The 16237-nt window shown below is 33.5% G+C and overlaps 2 protein-coding genes across 5 annotated transcripts; one reads left to right on the forward strand and one right to left on the reverse strand.

Moving 5' to 3' along the window:
• Positions 1–4470: 4470 nt before the first annotated feature.
• Positions 4471–5043, reverse strand: LOC131181623 (uncharacterized). Its single transcript, XM_058150480.1, has one exon. The coding sequence runs from the start codon at positions 5041–5043 to the stop codon at positions 4471–4473; it is 573 nt and encodes a 190-aa protein (XP_058006463.1).
• A 1752-nt stretch (positions 5044–6795) lies between these two features.
• On the forward strand, positions 6796–10847 carry LOC110641638 (ADP-ribosylation factor 2). 4 transcript variants are annotated; one of them, XM_021793438.2, is made up of 7 exons: positions 6796–6959; positions 7401–7570; positions 8838–8908; positions 9129–9248; positions 9638–9756; positions 10109–10190; positions 10560–10847. In XM_021793438.2, exons 2-7 carry the CDS (start codon positions 7423–7425, stop codon positions 10563–10565), a joined length of 546 nt encoding a protein of 181 aa, XP_021649130.1. In that variant the 5' UTR covers positions 6796–6959; positions 7401–7422; the 3' UTR covers positions 10566–10847. The 4 variants fall into 4 exon arrangements, with proteins under 4 accessions (XP_021649130.1, XP_021649132.1, XP_058005712.1 ...); XM_021793440.2 differs by having other exon boundaries at positions 6850–6959; positions 7411–7570; XM_058149730.1 differs by lacking the exon at positions 6796–6959 and adding an exon at positions 8634–8705 and having other exon boundaries at positions 7433–7570.
• The last annotated feature ends 5390 nt before the right edge of the window (positions 10848–16237 follow it).

A 16237-nucleotide genomic window follows, 5' to 3' on the forward strand; every position in this document is an offset into this window, starting at 1 on the left:
ACCTGTTGAAGCAGTGGGTGTAGAATAGGCTTTGAGGTGTGATGAATCACTATCTTTAAGGTATTAATTGCCCCCACTAGATTGCTGCAAGGTTATGGCAATATACTTCCAGTATACAGCAAAGCCTGAAATCTGCAGACAGCAACTCCTGAAGATTTCCCTTAAGAACTCTTTATATGAACTGAATTTAGAGAGACTAGAAGAAAAGAAGAAGTAGAAGTAGTATATATTTGGATTGAAAAAACTCATCCATATTTATAAAGAATGAAAAGTCATGGCATCTTTACCAGATAGGCACATCTGTCTATCTCCAATAGATACAACTGTTTATGTAATAGACATGACTGTTTATTAAAAGACACCTATACAAATAGTTGTGACTATTTGTATAGACATATCTATTTATTAACAGACACCTATACAAATAGTTATGACTTTTTGTATAGAATAGACATGTCTATTTATTAACAGACACCTATACAAATAGTTCTGACTGTTTATATAGAATTGACATGTCTGTCTATTAACAGACATATATACTTGTTAATAAACACATCTGTACGTAATTTATTTACGAAAATTACAATATGATAATTATTTTATTTTACACATATATGTGCCAAGTGCCATAATAGAATAATATATATTAAATTATATATATATAATTCTATACATATTTCACTCTTGTCATTCATTCATTTTCTTATATTTTAACAATATAGGAATTCTTTCTATCTATACTGTCTAACATACAAGCTATTTATAACAATCCCCCACTTAGCTTGTATTGTTAGATCCCATTGTTTCATGCATAATGAAAAGTATCTTTCGATTTAAACTTTTCCTTAGTGTAAGTATTTCAAAGTTCTAAAGAAATCATGGTGGCCTTAACTTAAACCTAGATTCATATTAAATAGAATCGGAAATACTACACACACGAATCAATTAGTTCGACTCAAAAAGTTCACTAAAATTTTAGCACGAATATGGCCTTGTGTTACCTCCTGTTTTCATGAACATTTACAAAAGTTAATTTCGCTTTTGTTGAAGCGGCACCACTTCCTATGTTTATATAGGTGAAGTTTCCTTTGTAATAATTTTAAACTTCATTAAGAGTATAAATACTCATCCTTATTTCATTAACTTAGTACACTAAGTACTTAATTACAACATTTACTAATGACTTGTTGTTACCCTTTAAACTTTATTTAGTAATAATACTATAAAGTAGGGTTCCCATCATTAGTAAATTTAATGGAATATTTTTTAATCCTAATCCAGCACATGTATTTTTTATCATATCTCTCGAGAGCCCTTTTGTAAACGAATCTGCCAGATTATTACAAGACTTGACATAAGTAATAGTAATAATTCCATCAGAGATTAATTATCTCACATACTCATGTCTTAAGCTAATATGTCTAGACTTTCCATTATAAATTTTATTATAAGCTCTAGACATTGTTGCTTGACTATCACAATGTAAGGAAACAGTAGACATCGGTTGTGGCCATAACTTGATATCTAATAAAAAATTTCTCAGCCATTCTGCCTCCTTACCAGCTGCTGCTAGAGCTATAAATTCTGATTCCATTGTAGAATGGGTTATACAAGTTTGTTTCTTTGATGCCCAAGAAATAACACATCCTTCTAAGGTAAAAATCCAACCGGAAGTTGATTGATTATCATTAATACTAGTTATCCAGCTAGCATCTGTATAACCTTCTAACACAATTAGAAATTTATTATAAAATAAACTAAAGTTTATAGTTCTTTTTAAATAACCAATAACTCTTGAAATTGCTTTCCAATGTTCAATATTAGGCTTACTAGTGTATCTTGATAATTTACATACTGCAAAAGCAATATCAAGTCTAGTGCAATGCATAGCATACATTAATCTACCAATTGCACTAGCATACTCAATTTGAGTAACTGCCCTGCCAGAATTTTCAGTTAATTTGGAAGAAACATCATATGGAGTTTTTGCTTCTTTGACTTTTAAATGATTAAATTCATTTAATATTTTCTCAATATAATGAGATTGGTAAAGAACAAAACCCCCACTATATTTTTTTACTTTGATACCTAAGATTGTATCTACCTCTTTTAAATATTTCATTTTAAATTTTGAGGTTAGATACTTCTTTGTATCATTCACACCTTACATATTTGTTCCAATTATAAGTATGTCATCAACATAAAAACAAATTATCACACCAAAATGATCTGTAAACTTGGAATAAATACATTTATTAGCACTATTAAGTTTAAAGCCATATTCCAAAATTGTAGAATCAAATTTCCCATGCCATTGTTTCGGTGCTTGTTTTAAACCATATAAAGATTTAATTAATTTACAAACTTTTCTTTCATTCCCTGGTAAAACAAATCTTTCTGGTTGCTCCATATATACTTCTTCTTCTAAGTCACCATTTAGAAAGGCTGTCTTAATATCCATTTGATGTACATATAAATTATATATTGATGCTAAAGATAAAAGTACTCTAATAGATGTTATTCTAGCAACTGGTGCATATGTATCAAAGTAGTCAATTCCCTCTTTTTGTTTAAAACCCTTTGCAACCAATCTAGCTTTAAAAGTTTGAATCGATCCATCTGTGTTATATTTTCTTCTGAAAACCCATTTACATCCTATTGGTTTGGAACCAGGTGGAAAATCAACTAGAACCCATGTATTATTAAATAATAATGAATTCATTTCATCATTGATTGCCTCTTTCCAAAAGGCCACATCCCTTGCAGTCATTACCTCTTGAAACGTTTTAGGATCATCTTCTACATTTAACAAAATTGGTATTTTGTCAAATACAACTGACCTATTGCCTTCTACTAGAAAAACAATAGCCTGAGAAGATAAAAAATCTGGATGTAAATTCTTTTATTTTCTAATACGTTGACTTCTTCTAATTTTATTAGAAGAATCTAACTTTCTTTTGTTGCTAGAAGTCGATTCAAAATTAATATCAATACTAGAACCATTGCTTTGACTTGAACTATTCATGGGCTCATGTATAGGGTCATTATGAAATTTATTTTCAATAAATTCAACATCCCTAGATTCTACAATTACATTTAAGTCTAAATTTAAAATTCTATAAGCTTTGGAATTTTCGGCATAACCAACAAAAACTCCTTTCAAAGCTCTAGGACCTAATTTAGTCCTTTTAGGATCTGGAACTCTGTAATATGCTAAACAGCCCCATACTATTAGATAGTTCAAGTTAGGTTTTCTATTTTTCCATAATTCATATGGAGAAATCTTAAATTTTCTAGAGGGAATTCTATTATGTAAGTGACAAGCAGTAAGTAAAGCTTCTCCCCATAAGTTTGTTGGCAAATTAGATTTCACAAGTATAGAATTAAGCATATCCACTAAGGTTCTATTCTTTATTTCTGCCAACCCATTTTGTTGTGGTGTATAAGGTGCACTAATTTGATGTATAATTCCATTTTCTTCACAAATATCAGAATGCACAAGTTCTAATAACTTAGAAGATCTTTCAACTTTTGGAAAAGATTTCTTAATCATTTTTGCTTGTATACAGATTTCACAAGATTTTTTATAGTCATCTATATATGAAATTAAACCATGTTTAGCCATAAATTTTAAAGATCTAAAACTAATATGTGCTAAACGATCATGCCATAAAGATAATGATGACTCAACAGTATAAACAGAAATATTCATATTATTATTAATACTGAGTTTAAACATTCCATCACATGAGTAACCTTTTCCCACAAATAGTTCATTTATAGACACAATTATTTTATCGGACTCAGAACAGCCTTATAACCTTTCTTACACAATAGACTAGTAGACATAAGATTTTTTCTTATTTCTGGCATATACAACACATTTACTAATAATAGCTTTTTTCCAGAAGTAAAGTTTAATTCAACACTTCCTTTTCCCACCACTTTAGCGGAATCATGATTGCCCATTAGAACTTTATGCCCATTTACAACGTCTTCATAATTTTTAAATTGAGTATTGTCATTGCAAACATGAACAGTAGCCCCAGAATCATACCACCAATCATTGGATTTGGTTGTTGTAGCCATATTGAGTTCTGCTACCATTCCAATATGCAAATATGATATCATTGCAATCAATTCAGTAGTTTGTTCAACTATATTTGCTTTATTGGAATTCTGAGCGCTATTATTCGTATCTTCTTTCTTATGTTTCTTTAGAAACCTGCATTCATGTTTGTAATGCCCTTTCTTGCCACAATTGTAACAAGTTCTTCCTTTCTTTGATTTGCTATTGCTGCCATAACTAGTACTGTTGCCTGCTGCTTCAGAAAACTTTCTCTTACTTCTAGAATTTTTCTTTTGAAAATTCTGACTTTCTTGCACAAAATTAACTTTTGTAGTAGATTCATAAACAAATTTCTTATCACAATTTCTTGTCTCTTCTTCAATGCGCAAGTGTTTCTGAATCTATTCAAGAGAAAAATCTTCTGTGGTATGCAATAATTTCTTCCTATAATCATTCCAACTAGAAGGAAGTTTTGCTATTATTCCTCCTACTTGCAACGATTCAGGAACTATCACTTTCAAATCTTTAAGTTTTGAAACAAGGACATGTAACTCATGGACTTGATACATAACAGATATATTATCAACCATTTGGAATTCAAAATATTTCATGATAAGAAATTTATCCATACCTTGTTTTTCTGAGTTGTATTTGAACTCCAGTGATTTCCAGATTTCCATTGGAGACTTGACAGAAGTAAATAGATCATATAGCCTATCTGACAATTTGTTAAGAATATGACCTCTGCATAGCAATTCATCTTCTTCACGTTTGTCTCGATCTGCTTTCACTTGTTCAGAATCTTCTGGAGTTGGTGGTGAAATAGCAGGCAGACTTGGATCAAGTATATAAGAAATCTTCAATGTGGTGAGTAAGAATAGCATCTTGTCCTTCCAGCGAACATAGTTTGTCCCTTCAAAACGATCAAGTTTTACAAATTCTTGATTCATCACGGAAACAGCCTTGGACTTCATTTCGATTAATACCTTAAAATTGTTGAAGCAGTGGGTGTAGAATAGAATTTGAGGCATGATGAATCACTATCTTTAAGGTATTAATTGCCCACACTAGATTACTGCAAAGTTATGGCAATATATCTCCAGGATACAACAAAGCCTGAAATCTGCAGACAGCAACTCCTGAAGATTTCCCTTAAGAACTCTTTATATGAACTGAATTTAGAGAGACTAGAAGAAAAGAAGAAGTAGAAGTAGTATATATCTTGATTGAAAAACTCATCCATATTTATAAAGAATGAAAAGTCATGGCACCTTTACTAGATAGACACATCTGTCTATCTCCAATAGATACAACTGTTTATGTAATAGACATGTCTGTTTATTAAAAGACACCTATACAAATAGTTATGACTTTTTGTATAGAATAGACATGTTTGTTTATTAACAGACACCTATACAAACAGTTGTGACTGTTTGTATAGAATAGACATGTCTGTTTATTAACAGACACCTATACAAATAGTTGTGACTGTTTATACAGAATTGATATGTCTGTCTATTAACAGACACATCTACTTGTTAATAAACACATCTGTACGTAATTTATTTATGAAAATTACAATATGATAATTATTTTATTTCACACATATATGTGTCAAGTGCCATAATAGAATAATATATATTAAATTATATATATATAATTCTATACATATTTCACTATTGTCATTCCTTCATTTTTCTATATTTTAACAATATAGAAATTCTTTCTATCTATACTGTCTAACATGCAAGCTATTTATAATACTATCAACTTCTCAATCTTTTTTAGGCTAAGGGGTTGGCTGCCATCAATCAAGTCCAGCCTTTGGACCTTAGAGATATAATCCGTTGCGCTTCAACAGAGCAACCTCCCATGAAGTCAAATCCAAACCACAACCAACTTGACAAACATTGCTCAGACCGGCAGCCACAACCCAGGTTCTTAACAAAAACTCCCTCTTCGCGAATAACACAGATCTGCAACAAAAATATAAAAGGACAATTATTTCCACCCTCCAAATAAGGGAAGGGCTTTCCCTACACAAAGAATACCGGATAAATATCTAAACTTATTTAATTTTATATTTTTAAATTAATAATTTATATAAAAACATTTTTTATTAATAATTTATATATAAAAAATTTAATAATTTTATAAAATATTTAAATTCTATTTATTAAAAATATAATATATAAATATTTATAAATATTATTATATATCTTATAATTAATTAATTATATAAATAAATTTAATATTAAATACCTAAATAAAATTTAAAATCAATTTAAATTTAAATATAATTTTTTAAATTTAAATATTATCAAATCTGATTATATATTAACAAAAAGAAAATGGCTGCCCCAGTCGCCTTCCCTGATCAAAAGGGCCAAAGAAAATGGTGGACTGCAAACCTCAAAGAAGTAAGGAAACCAGAGAGAAAGTTTCTTTCTCTAGAAGGGGAGAAAGAGAGAGTTTTTTTTAAAATACGTTGAGTTTGAATTTGAAGCAATGGCTGGTCTTATTTTGCTTTCGTTTAGTCATTCCATACACATTTTTTATAACGTGGCATTACGCAATTGGCAATAAATCATCAACCGACGACCTGACCACCAACTGACGACTCATAGTTCCGTTATTACCCCCTTGGTAGCCGGCCAAGAGCGTAACTCATCAATAATTTACTCAAAACATAAGGGCATTTCCGTTAATTCAAAATCCAACAGTTGTTCCCTTTCTAACTCTCTCTCTCCTTACCGATTCTCATTCCTTTTTAACGCGTTGGTGTCAAGCTTCGTTTCTCACTTCTCTCTCTCTCTCTCTCTCTCTCGCTTTTGCGCGCGCTCGCTCGCTCTCTCTTTGATTTTACCCACAGATCCTATTCTCTCCAAAGGTAATTTCTACGATTTATGATCGAGCTCATCCAATTTGATTTGTTCAATTCCTTGTACATTTGAATCTTTCAAATTCGCGCTTCATTTTGATGTTGCTTAGGGTTTGGCAATCTCCTTCCTTGTTTCGTTTGGGGTTTTCGAATTTTGGAATAGTTGTTTGTGTTCTTCATCAGGTCGGAGAATTGAATATTTGTAATACATCATCTAAAATGGAATATAAATCATAAAATTTTTTCTTTTCTCTGGTCACCAAGTGTTTTGCCTCCAGATCTATTAGATATGCTTTCTATCTTTTTTTTTGGTCTACCCTTGATTTTTCTTTTATTCGTTGCATAGATCTTTCTGTGGAACTTCCATTGGCTGGGAGCTGCTATTGGGTGCTTTTAGATATTTGTGGATGTAAAATTTACGGCTGACTTAAGTGCTGTTATTGTGTTTAGGGATCAACAGCTGAGGGTGGAAATGGGGTTGACATTTACGAAGCTTTTCAGCCGGCTTTTTGCCAAGAAGGAAATGCGAATTCTGATGGTGGGTCTTGATGCAGCTGGTAAGACTACAATCCTCTACAAGCTCAAGTTGGGTGAGATCGTCACCACTATTCCCACTATTGGTGAGTGCTTTCTGCAATTGTGCTTTTCTCTTTAGCTGTTAGGAACATTGAAAGTACAATGCTTTGTGGATTTTGTTAGATTAAGTTAATCATATGAAGCAATTTATTCCTTTATTGCTTGATTACCATTTCTCCATAAACTTGTGCTCATTGGTGGCTTATTGTTATAGGGCTATTGTATTAATTACCTTTAAATCTAGAATTCTTACCTTGTGGGAGTCCGAGAGACATCTTCCTCAAATTTCCCTCGGGGTGAGTTTGGTTTGTGGACTTAAAAACTCAAGGATTTATTTGAGTTGAAATTATCTAATTTAAAATTTAAGTTTGTAACGGGAGGGGAAAAATGCTTAAACCAAATCTTAGAATGTCTATTTGAAGTTGCATCTGTTTAGCTGTTCCATTCATACTTGAACAAGTTATAATCGATAGTCATGAATATAATCTCCAATGCCCTGTACCAAAGAATATCATATATTGAAACTAAAATAACTTGTCCAAATCCATTCTTTTTAAATGCTTTCCCATCCAAATGCAACCTTGGGGATGGCCATTTCATATACATACATGTACTCTATACATGTGCTTCCACATGAATGTTCATGCATATACATCCACGCACACATACCTCTGCGCGTATTGTAGTTGTGCTTTCATGCACATGCACATGCTCAAATCTCTAACATGTGTTCATTATTGGTGATACTATACAACCAGTTGAGATGCATTTTTAACTGAAAATTTTAGATGACTTTGATTTGCTGGATTTTTCAATTGATGGGTGCTTCAGGAAGCAAGATTTGTCAAAGGAAGATAGCATTTCTTTTGGGAGTCACTCTGTCTCTCTCTCTCTCTCTCTCTCTCTCTCTCTCGGTAGAATTTTGGTTTTGACCTTTATTTTCTAAAAATTGGAGCATTGGTATGTTTAGTGAAAGCTTTTCCATCAATAGAAAATTATGTCTAGTACGTATATCTTTGTATATTTTGGTAATGAAATTTGGAAACCCATCTATTAAAATGCGGATAACGGGAGAAACTAATGTCAAATTTGTGGTTTCATATTCAGCATAAACAACTTTGGAAATGCAGTTCAAAGTGCTTGATGTTTTTGTGCTTGTGATGCACCCCATGGTCTCTGGTCTGTCAACCTATATTATTTAAATTCAATTGCTTTATTTCTTCTCAATCTTATCTGCCATGAATTCTATTGGAAAAATTAAGCATGCAATTTGCAATTAAGCAAATATTAAGCAAATATTTTTTTGTGCAGGATTTAATGTGGAGACTGTGGAATACAAAAACATCAGCTTCACTGTTTGGGATGTTGGTGGTCAGGACAAGGTATGAAATTTCTTAACATATATTTCCATCTTTTTAATTGCAATGAAGTCTTGTAATTTGATAATCTCAATGATATGATACTTTTTTTTGCTTCAATCCTTGTCTTGGATTGAGCTTACTTGTGGAATGAACAATTTTGTTTTACATAATTATTTAGATGTTAGTGCTGATTTTTTTAATCTTTTTTATTGTTTAAATTGAATACTGTTTTGTTATACAGATTCGTCCCTTGTGGAGGCACTACTTCCAAAACACTCAAGGTCTCATATTTGTGGTGGACAGCAATGACAGAGACCGTGTTGTGGAGGCAAGGGATGAGTTACACAGAATGTTGAATGAGGTATACTTATGCTATGCACAGTTTTTTTTTTTAAATTAAAAAACTATATTTTTCATTAATCAAATAGAGACCACGTGTTTAGAGGCTAACCAATTTCATAGCAATGCAAGAATTAAATAGATAGTAAAGTTTCCCATCTGTTTTTGTTCATTGATTATGTCTCTGTAAACTAACACAGCTTCTTTTTTTCCCTTCTATTGAAAACAATTTTTAGCTTTAATTGATTGAGATCAAAAGTGATAGAGGCCAAACAATTTCATTGCAATGTGAAAATTAAATGGATGTTAAAGCTTCCTAATGAAAGAAAAATTTATGTGAATGTATTGAAATGTGATGGCCACCTTGTTAGAGATCTTTTAGTTCTGATTATGATTGGTCAATGGCTTCAGGATGAGCTGCGAGATGCACTGTTGCTTGTATTTGCTAATAAGCAGGATCTTCCCAATGCAATGAATGCTGCTGAGATCACTGACAAGCTTGGGCTACACTCCCTCCGTCAGCGTCGCTGGTAAACTTACTATTTATGTTTTCCTGTTACTTGTGCTTGTAGTTATCAATTTTGGCCTTCATTATTTTGCTTGTAATTCTTCCCCCTCTCCTGTTTTGGGTGCAGTTAACATAATCTGACCTTAGATAAGAATAAACTTAACATTCCTTAGATCAAATATTTGTATCAAGATTTGTGCAGAGTCAATTCAGGTCTACACATAATTAAAATAATGAGTGCATCAATTTCGATGCAAATATTTGATCTAAAAGTTGTTAAGTTTGTTTTTATATAATGCTGAGCTTATAGTTTCTGCACCATTTTTTGCTGTTAGGATTTTATGGATGATCAAAATATGCTTTGTGGTCCTTAGGTACATCCAGAGCACCTGTGCAACCTCTGGTGAGGGGCTTTATGAGGGCTTGGACTGGCTATCCAATAATATTGCTAACAAGGTAAGAGTGGATGACTGTCTGTCTTTTGAACAAAAATTATGTGCATTTGATATGTTTGATAAATGCAGTCTATTCAAACTACTAAATTTTCATGTCCTTAGTCAAGACTGTTGTGTAATAGTTATGATGTACAATGTCAATGTTTAGTCAACTTCAATGAATTTCTGGTCTCAGAATATATGCATTTCCTATTTTCCATGCAATTGTCATTGTTTCATTTTCTGTATAAAATTCTTTGGTGGTTGAGCAAAGGTTGAAGATACTGAGTTGCACTATTTAGTAAGTTTTGAGTGTTTTTTTTTTTTTTTAAATGGAGTATTGTCTTTTTTTCTAAGGTCCTAATTGTACTTGTGCCCTCTTTACCTGCAGGCATAAAGCAAACAATGAGACATTTTGTGGAATGGCAATTCTGGATGCAGGGTGAATATTATCTAGTGATTTTGTTTTTCTTTTTGAGAGAACTGGATTGTGTTTACATCCCTTTTCTTTTTGGGATGATCTTTCTAATTAGGACCCTGTTTACTCTTTTTTGTTTTTATTAATTTTTTTTTTAGCGAAGTATCTTGTAGTGGAATATGGGCTGGATATACCATTGAGCATTTATCTGCAGTTTGATGCGATGCTTCTAGTTGTAATTGAAATGTGTTTTGTGCATCATTCCTTTGTGTATTGCTTTTCTACTTTTGTGTTATTGTTTGCAACTGTTTTGTATGTTATAACTTTTTATTGCATAAATTCATTCTGAAGTTGCGTAGTTTAGAGAGCAAAGGGAACTCCTGTGGCAACAACTTTGTGTGTTTTAAGTGTATCAATCCATATAGTTTTACGGAGAGTAAACATGATTTTTGGTTCTGTAAATCAGTCTTTGGGAGATACAAGATTGTTGTATAATTTTTCGAGTGGCAGTTTCATGTGGAGTTAGAATCTTCGGCTTTCACATATGATTCTGGCTGCATTGGATTTGGTTGCATACCCAGTGTCATTCAATTATAGGTCTAGCTCAGGATTTTGCAATAAATAATTTTTTTTGAAAAACCTAATCTACTAACAAGCGACAGCCCTCCTAATAAATACACCAAGTTGCCTATGTCTAGAGGAAAAGCCCAGTCCTATCAGCAAATTGTGCCAACAAGTACCTTTGCATCATGAACCGCACGTGAGAAAGGGATAAATTTGGTTGTGCTTAAAGGTACCTAAAATATGTAATATAAAATTTCCAAATTTTAAAATTTTAATGTAATTAAAATCTTTTTATTTTCAATAGTTAGTTTATAAATAATACCTTGATATGATTGATTTAGAGTGATTGTAACATGAACAATAGCTGTAATTTTTAGGAGGTAAAATTCTTTTAGCTGGTTGTGATGTATTATTGAAATTTTTTCATAATTGATTTGTAAAAAATATTATAATCAATTTTGCCACCTTAACAAAAAAAAAAAAAAAATTATGTCACTACACATTGAAATTCAAGTGATTCTGTATTATATATTTTTAAATTTAGTGATAGCTCTGTATACCTCATAAAGTTATTATACCTGACGTAGTAACTACTATTAAACTTTATCCTTGTGCAAAGTCCTCTTATCAAAAGTTGCATGGGACATATTTTGAAGGCAAAATGTTCAATTTAGCTCTTATACTTATTGAGGAAGTTTAATTTAGCATATTTTAACTTTTTGTTTAATTTTGTCACGACCCAACCTATGGGCCGGACCGGCACTAGAACCTGGGCCAGCTTAAAGCCCCCGAGGCCCGTAGTAAGCCTAACTATTCCTCAAATCCATAACCAGGCCCACAATTTAGACTCAATATGCATATAAGATAATTTAAATTAAACTGTTATAATTTTATTTCGGGCCAACTTAGCCCAGAAATTTTCAGAAAACTTAAAGTCAGGAGAGCCCAGCTCAACCTCGTTACTTCATTTACAAACTGTTTAAATACCATACAAATCTCCATTTATAAATCTCAAAAAAATTTAATTTAACACAATTTCTAACAAGGTCCACACTATTACTAACACATGCGGAGTTCTAGATTTTAAATTTAGAAAAGATATTAAAACAATTAAATAATCGACGTTAAACCTGCGAGGAAGAAAACAGGTTGCTCTGTAAAATAACTCCTCCTGTGGCCTGGAAAAATATTGAACAGGAGTGAGCATTCGACTCAGAGAGTAAAATATCAATTTTAACCATAATCTCTATAACTATCTAAAACTAATGCACCTTGGAAAGTGAAATGCAACATTAACAACAATTGCACATCATAACATCAAAAAGGTAATTTGGAGCACTCACACACCCAGTAATATCAATCATAATATATGGGAGCTGATCCCCTATACAGCTCTCTTAAATCCAACCTGGTGCCAGCGAAGAACTCAAGCCGGACTTTCGCTTAATAAACCAAATCGGGGTCCCAGCGAAGAACTCAAGCCGTGACTACCCCCGAAGGATCGGGTCCCAGCGAAGATCTCAAGCCGTGTCTACCCGTCCTATCCATAGTCCACACCACATCACACGCACGCTAACGCACTCACACTTCTCCAAATTACCACAACAACATCCATGGCACTTTAACAGTTGTGAATGCAATATAAAACGTGCCTAGAGTTTAACTACATAGATACATACATATAAGTGATGCATGGGCATGCTTAAACATATAATAATATCGAAATTACAATTAAAATTAATATTTTACTCACAGTACACCGATGACTATTGTGGCTGCTGGATGCAGAAAAATAGCTGACATCGATCACCTAATAATTAAATTATAAATTTATTAGTACTAAGTTAAGATAAAACTCTAAAGAGGCAATAGACAGCCTAATTCATGCCGGAAATCCGACAGAGTTTCCCCTATACCTGGGACATACCTAACCTGCAAAAAGGCTCAAATAACACTTCTAAATTCTCAATTTTCACAATCACATCTCATCAATATCACATGGCCCCTCCTGGGCCCTCCAAGTCAGACAATACTCAAAATCTTAAAAATTACGTTTTAGTCCCTATAATTGACATTTTGTTAAAATCTACTCAAAAAAGCTCTAAAAATTCTAAAATTTTGTCCCACAGTCCTTAATAATATTATAAGACTATTGCAAAAGGAATTATAATTTTTAGATCATCCACGAATATTTTATGAATTTTATTCTAAATCGATATTAGTCGAAAATGAGCAACTTAGAGTTCGGTTTTACCTATGCCAATTCTGACACCTGGAATGCGTCCAGAACGTCTAAAAATGCTAGGATTGACTGTAATATTGACCACGTTCTGAGACTGGCTGCCGGGCAGCCGGATCTGGCTGAAAATATGGTCCTGGCGCCGGTGAGCTATCCTCGATCCGATCGCACCTAAATAAAGTCCAAATTTTGTTAATAATTATCCTAAAATTATTTTTAAATTTTGGGAATCGAAAAAGTTCAAAAATCTCATCAAGCGATTTGGACCGTTCGATTATCGCCTTTTTCAAACGGTGCCCGCTCAGAGCGGAACCAGTCCTATCTCGAAGATCTCGTCGTCCTAAGTCCATCGGTGGCCTCGGATTTCCGATCCGACGGTTGGATCGCCGGAAAAGTGGCTGGAAAGCCACTGCCGTCACTTTCTCTCTCCTCTTTCTCTCTCTTCAAAACTCGCCGGAAACTCCACTATTCCAGGCATGGTTGGTCGAAAAATGGAGCTGGGTTCGTGGGGGGTTGGTGGCACCTTGGTTCACCGGCGTTGGCGGCCGGAATCGGCTGGAAAACGGCCCGCTTCTCTCTCTCTCTCTCTTCTTTCTTTCCTTCCCTTTCTTCTCTCTCTTTCTCTTCCTCCCTGCCGCTTTCGTGGCTGTCGCCGCTGACAACCCTGAGGTGGGGAGTGCCACCGTGCCTCGGCGCACTAGTCTTTGGTCGGCGAGAGGGAGTAGGTGAGGGGGACAAGGTGACACGGGTGAGAGGGTGAGGGTCACATGCTTTAAGTTCTGCAGTTTTTTTTTTTTTTTTTTTTTGGGTTGTTACATTCTTCCCCCCCTTAAGAAAAATTCGTCCTCGAATTTTCGAAGAAACAATAGATATGGAAAAGAAGATTATCGGAACAAGTGCAATCATTACTCCTCCAGCTATGCAGAAATTGATAAAACATTTATTCTTCAAACTCTTCGTATATTATATATGATATTCTATTACTCTCTGATTCTACTATAGTGTCCTATTTGTCATCATCTCTATCTAGATATGCTCTTATCTCTTGACTATTCATTGACCATTCTTCTGTCATCTCAAGTAATAATTATAACTCTATTACTCTCGACTTGATATCTGATAACTTTAATTAACTTTGGCGCTTACCTTACTTTTATTACGCCCTAACGTGTCTCTTGATGATTTTATTTCTCATCCCTTTGTTTCAATAATCTCTGTTTTCCCCAATGACATAACTTATGTTCCTTGTTCCATGGTATCTTATGAGTAGCTTTCCTGTAGCACCTAATCTAGGCATCCTGTTCGAGATCTTCACTCTTCTTATGACCTCAGTGGTCAATACCTATAAATCTTCTCACTCCCATGATATTTCAAATTTTTTAATCTCCTTTTGTGTCATTACTAAGGTACTTAGACCAACCTCTGTCCATCTTATGTAACCAGTCAGGTAGAGTCTCCTCCAAGGGCCAAGTGTATCATTTATCAATATTGGAAATGACTGCTTAGGTCTCTCCTTCTAGGTAACAAAAGTGTTTATATTCCCTGACAACTCAATCCATGTGACTTTATCAATTCTCACTCCTTCTCTGGAATGGAAATATCTAGACTTCTTCCTTTAGCTTCTTAGTATGTGGCCTACTTCTGACACATTGGCACTCAGATCGAGGCTCCACTACTCCTTTAATCTATCATCTCATAATAACTTGTTTTAAACATCTCTTAGTGTGTTCCTAGCATACCTATTCCTCCTTATCCTCATCATTATAACTAGCTATACCGAGCTTTCTTCCTATCATTTGGATCTTATCCACTTCCTTTTCCTATTTCTGCTATTGTTGATATCCTTTCAACCTACTGCATTTATTCCTAAATCTTAATTTTATTTCACCCTTTACACCTTTTCCTTCAAGAATGTCCATCCCATCATCAACTTTAACTTTCATTTTTTATTTCTTAGTCTTATCTTGATTATTAGTTCCACTACTTCGGGAATTCTAACCTTACGGTTTACTCCTACCAGCACATTCTTCACCTTTTGTAACACATATACTTAACCATAGAAAATTCTTTTTGTATCCCCTTTTTCCAACTTAACTATCAGAACATTATCATTCCCTACCAGTGTTAGTAGGAAATTACTTATCTTGGATGGATATGAGCCCCAGAAATTATAAGTTCGATCTGAACTAACACGGCTATGGAAAATGTGTGCCATGCCTTAATTCTAAACAAGATACTTCACATGTTCATTCTCCTTAATATAATCACATATACTGCCCATAGCTTTCCAAACTTTAGTCTCAACTTTTCCCATTAACAACAATTCTATTCACTGTAACTCATTAGCAATTAGCACTTCCTCCAGCTTATAGTTCAAAAGGGTTGTAAGCCCTAGTAATTAGCTCGATTTAACTCCTGTTATTACTCTGATCGTCCTTTCATACTTAACATTAAGTATGCATTTACTGTCATTCTCATATCAGGAAATTGTGTATGAATTGGTGCCTACCAAACTCTCAAATAACTAGGTCTCGTTGATTCAGTCTCTGTTCCTTATATAACCCTCTAGAACTAAAAGCACGAGGTAAACTTAAAAAGAAAGAAAAATATCCTCTTATATTCAACTACGCCTGATCGTCATATTATAACGTTTCACCTAAGTGTCTTGGTCTTTCTCTCCAAATTTCATCATCTCCTAGCACAATTACGCTCTACCTATAAGGTATCATCTGCATGAACCCTTTACCGTACCATTTTCCTTCTTGACATAATATCTTATAATTTATTAACTTTACTTATACTCGACCTATGATTCATATCTATTATCATTTATATTGTGCCCTTAACT

The sequence above is a fragment of the Hevea brasiliensis genome, chromosome 7, assembly GCF_030052815.1.
Source record: "Hevea brasiliensis isolate MT/VB/25A 57/8 chromosome 7, ASM3005281v1, whole genome shotgun sequence".
In the NCBI taxonomy this organism is placed as follows: Eukaryota; Viridiplantae; Streptophyta; class Magnoliopsida; order Malpighiales; family Euphorbiaceae; genus Hevea; species Hevea brasiliensis.

What these genes read in the sequence shown, in the direction of transcription:
- LOC131181623 (XM_058150480.1), bottom strand. Translation starts at nt 5,043, where the DNA reads ATGAAGTCCAAGGCTGTTTCCGTGATGAATCAAGAATTTGTAAAACTT.
- LOC110641638 (XM_021793438.2), top strand. Translation starts at nt 7,423, where the DNA reads ATGGGGTTGACATTTACGAAGCTTTTCAGCCGGCTTTTTGCCAAGAAG. An exon ending in CACCACTATTCCCACTATTG is followed by an intron (nt 7,571 to 8,837) that starts GTGAGTGCTTTC and finishes TTTTTTGTGCAG; the next exon opens with GATTTAATGTGGAGACTGTG. An exon ending in ATGTTGGTGGTCAGGACAAG is followed by an intron (nt 8,909 to 9,128) that starts GTATGAAATTTC and finishes TTTGTTATACAG; the next exon opens with ATTCGTCCCTTGTGGAGGCA.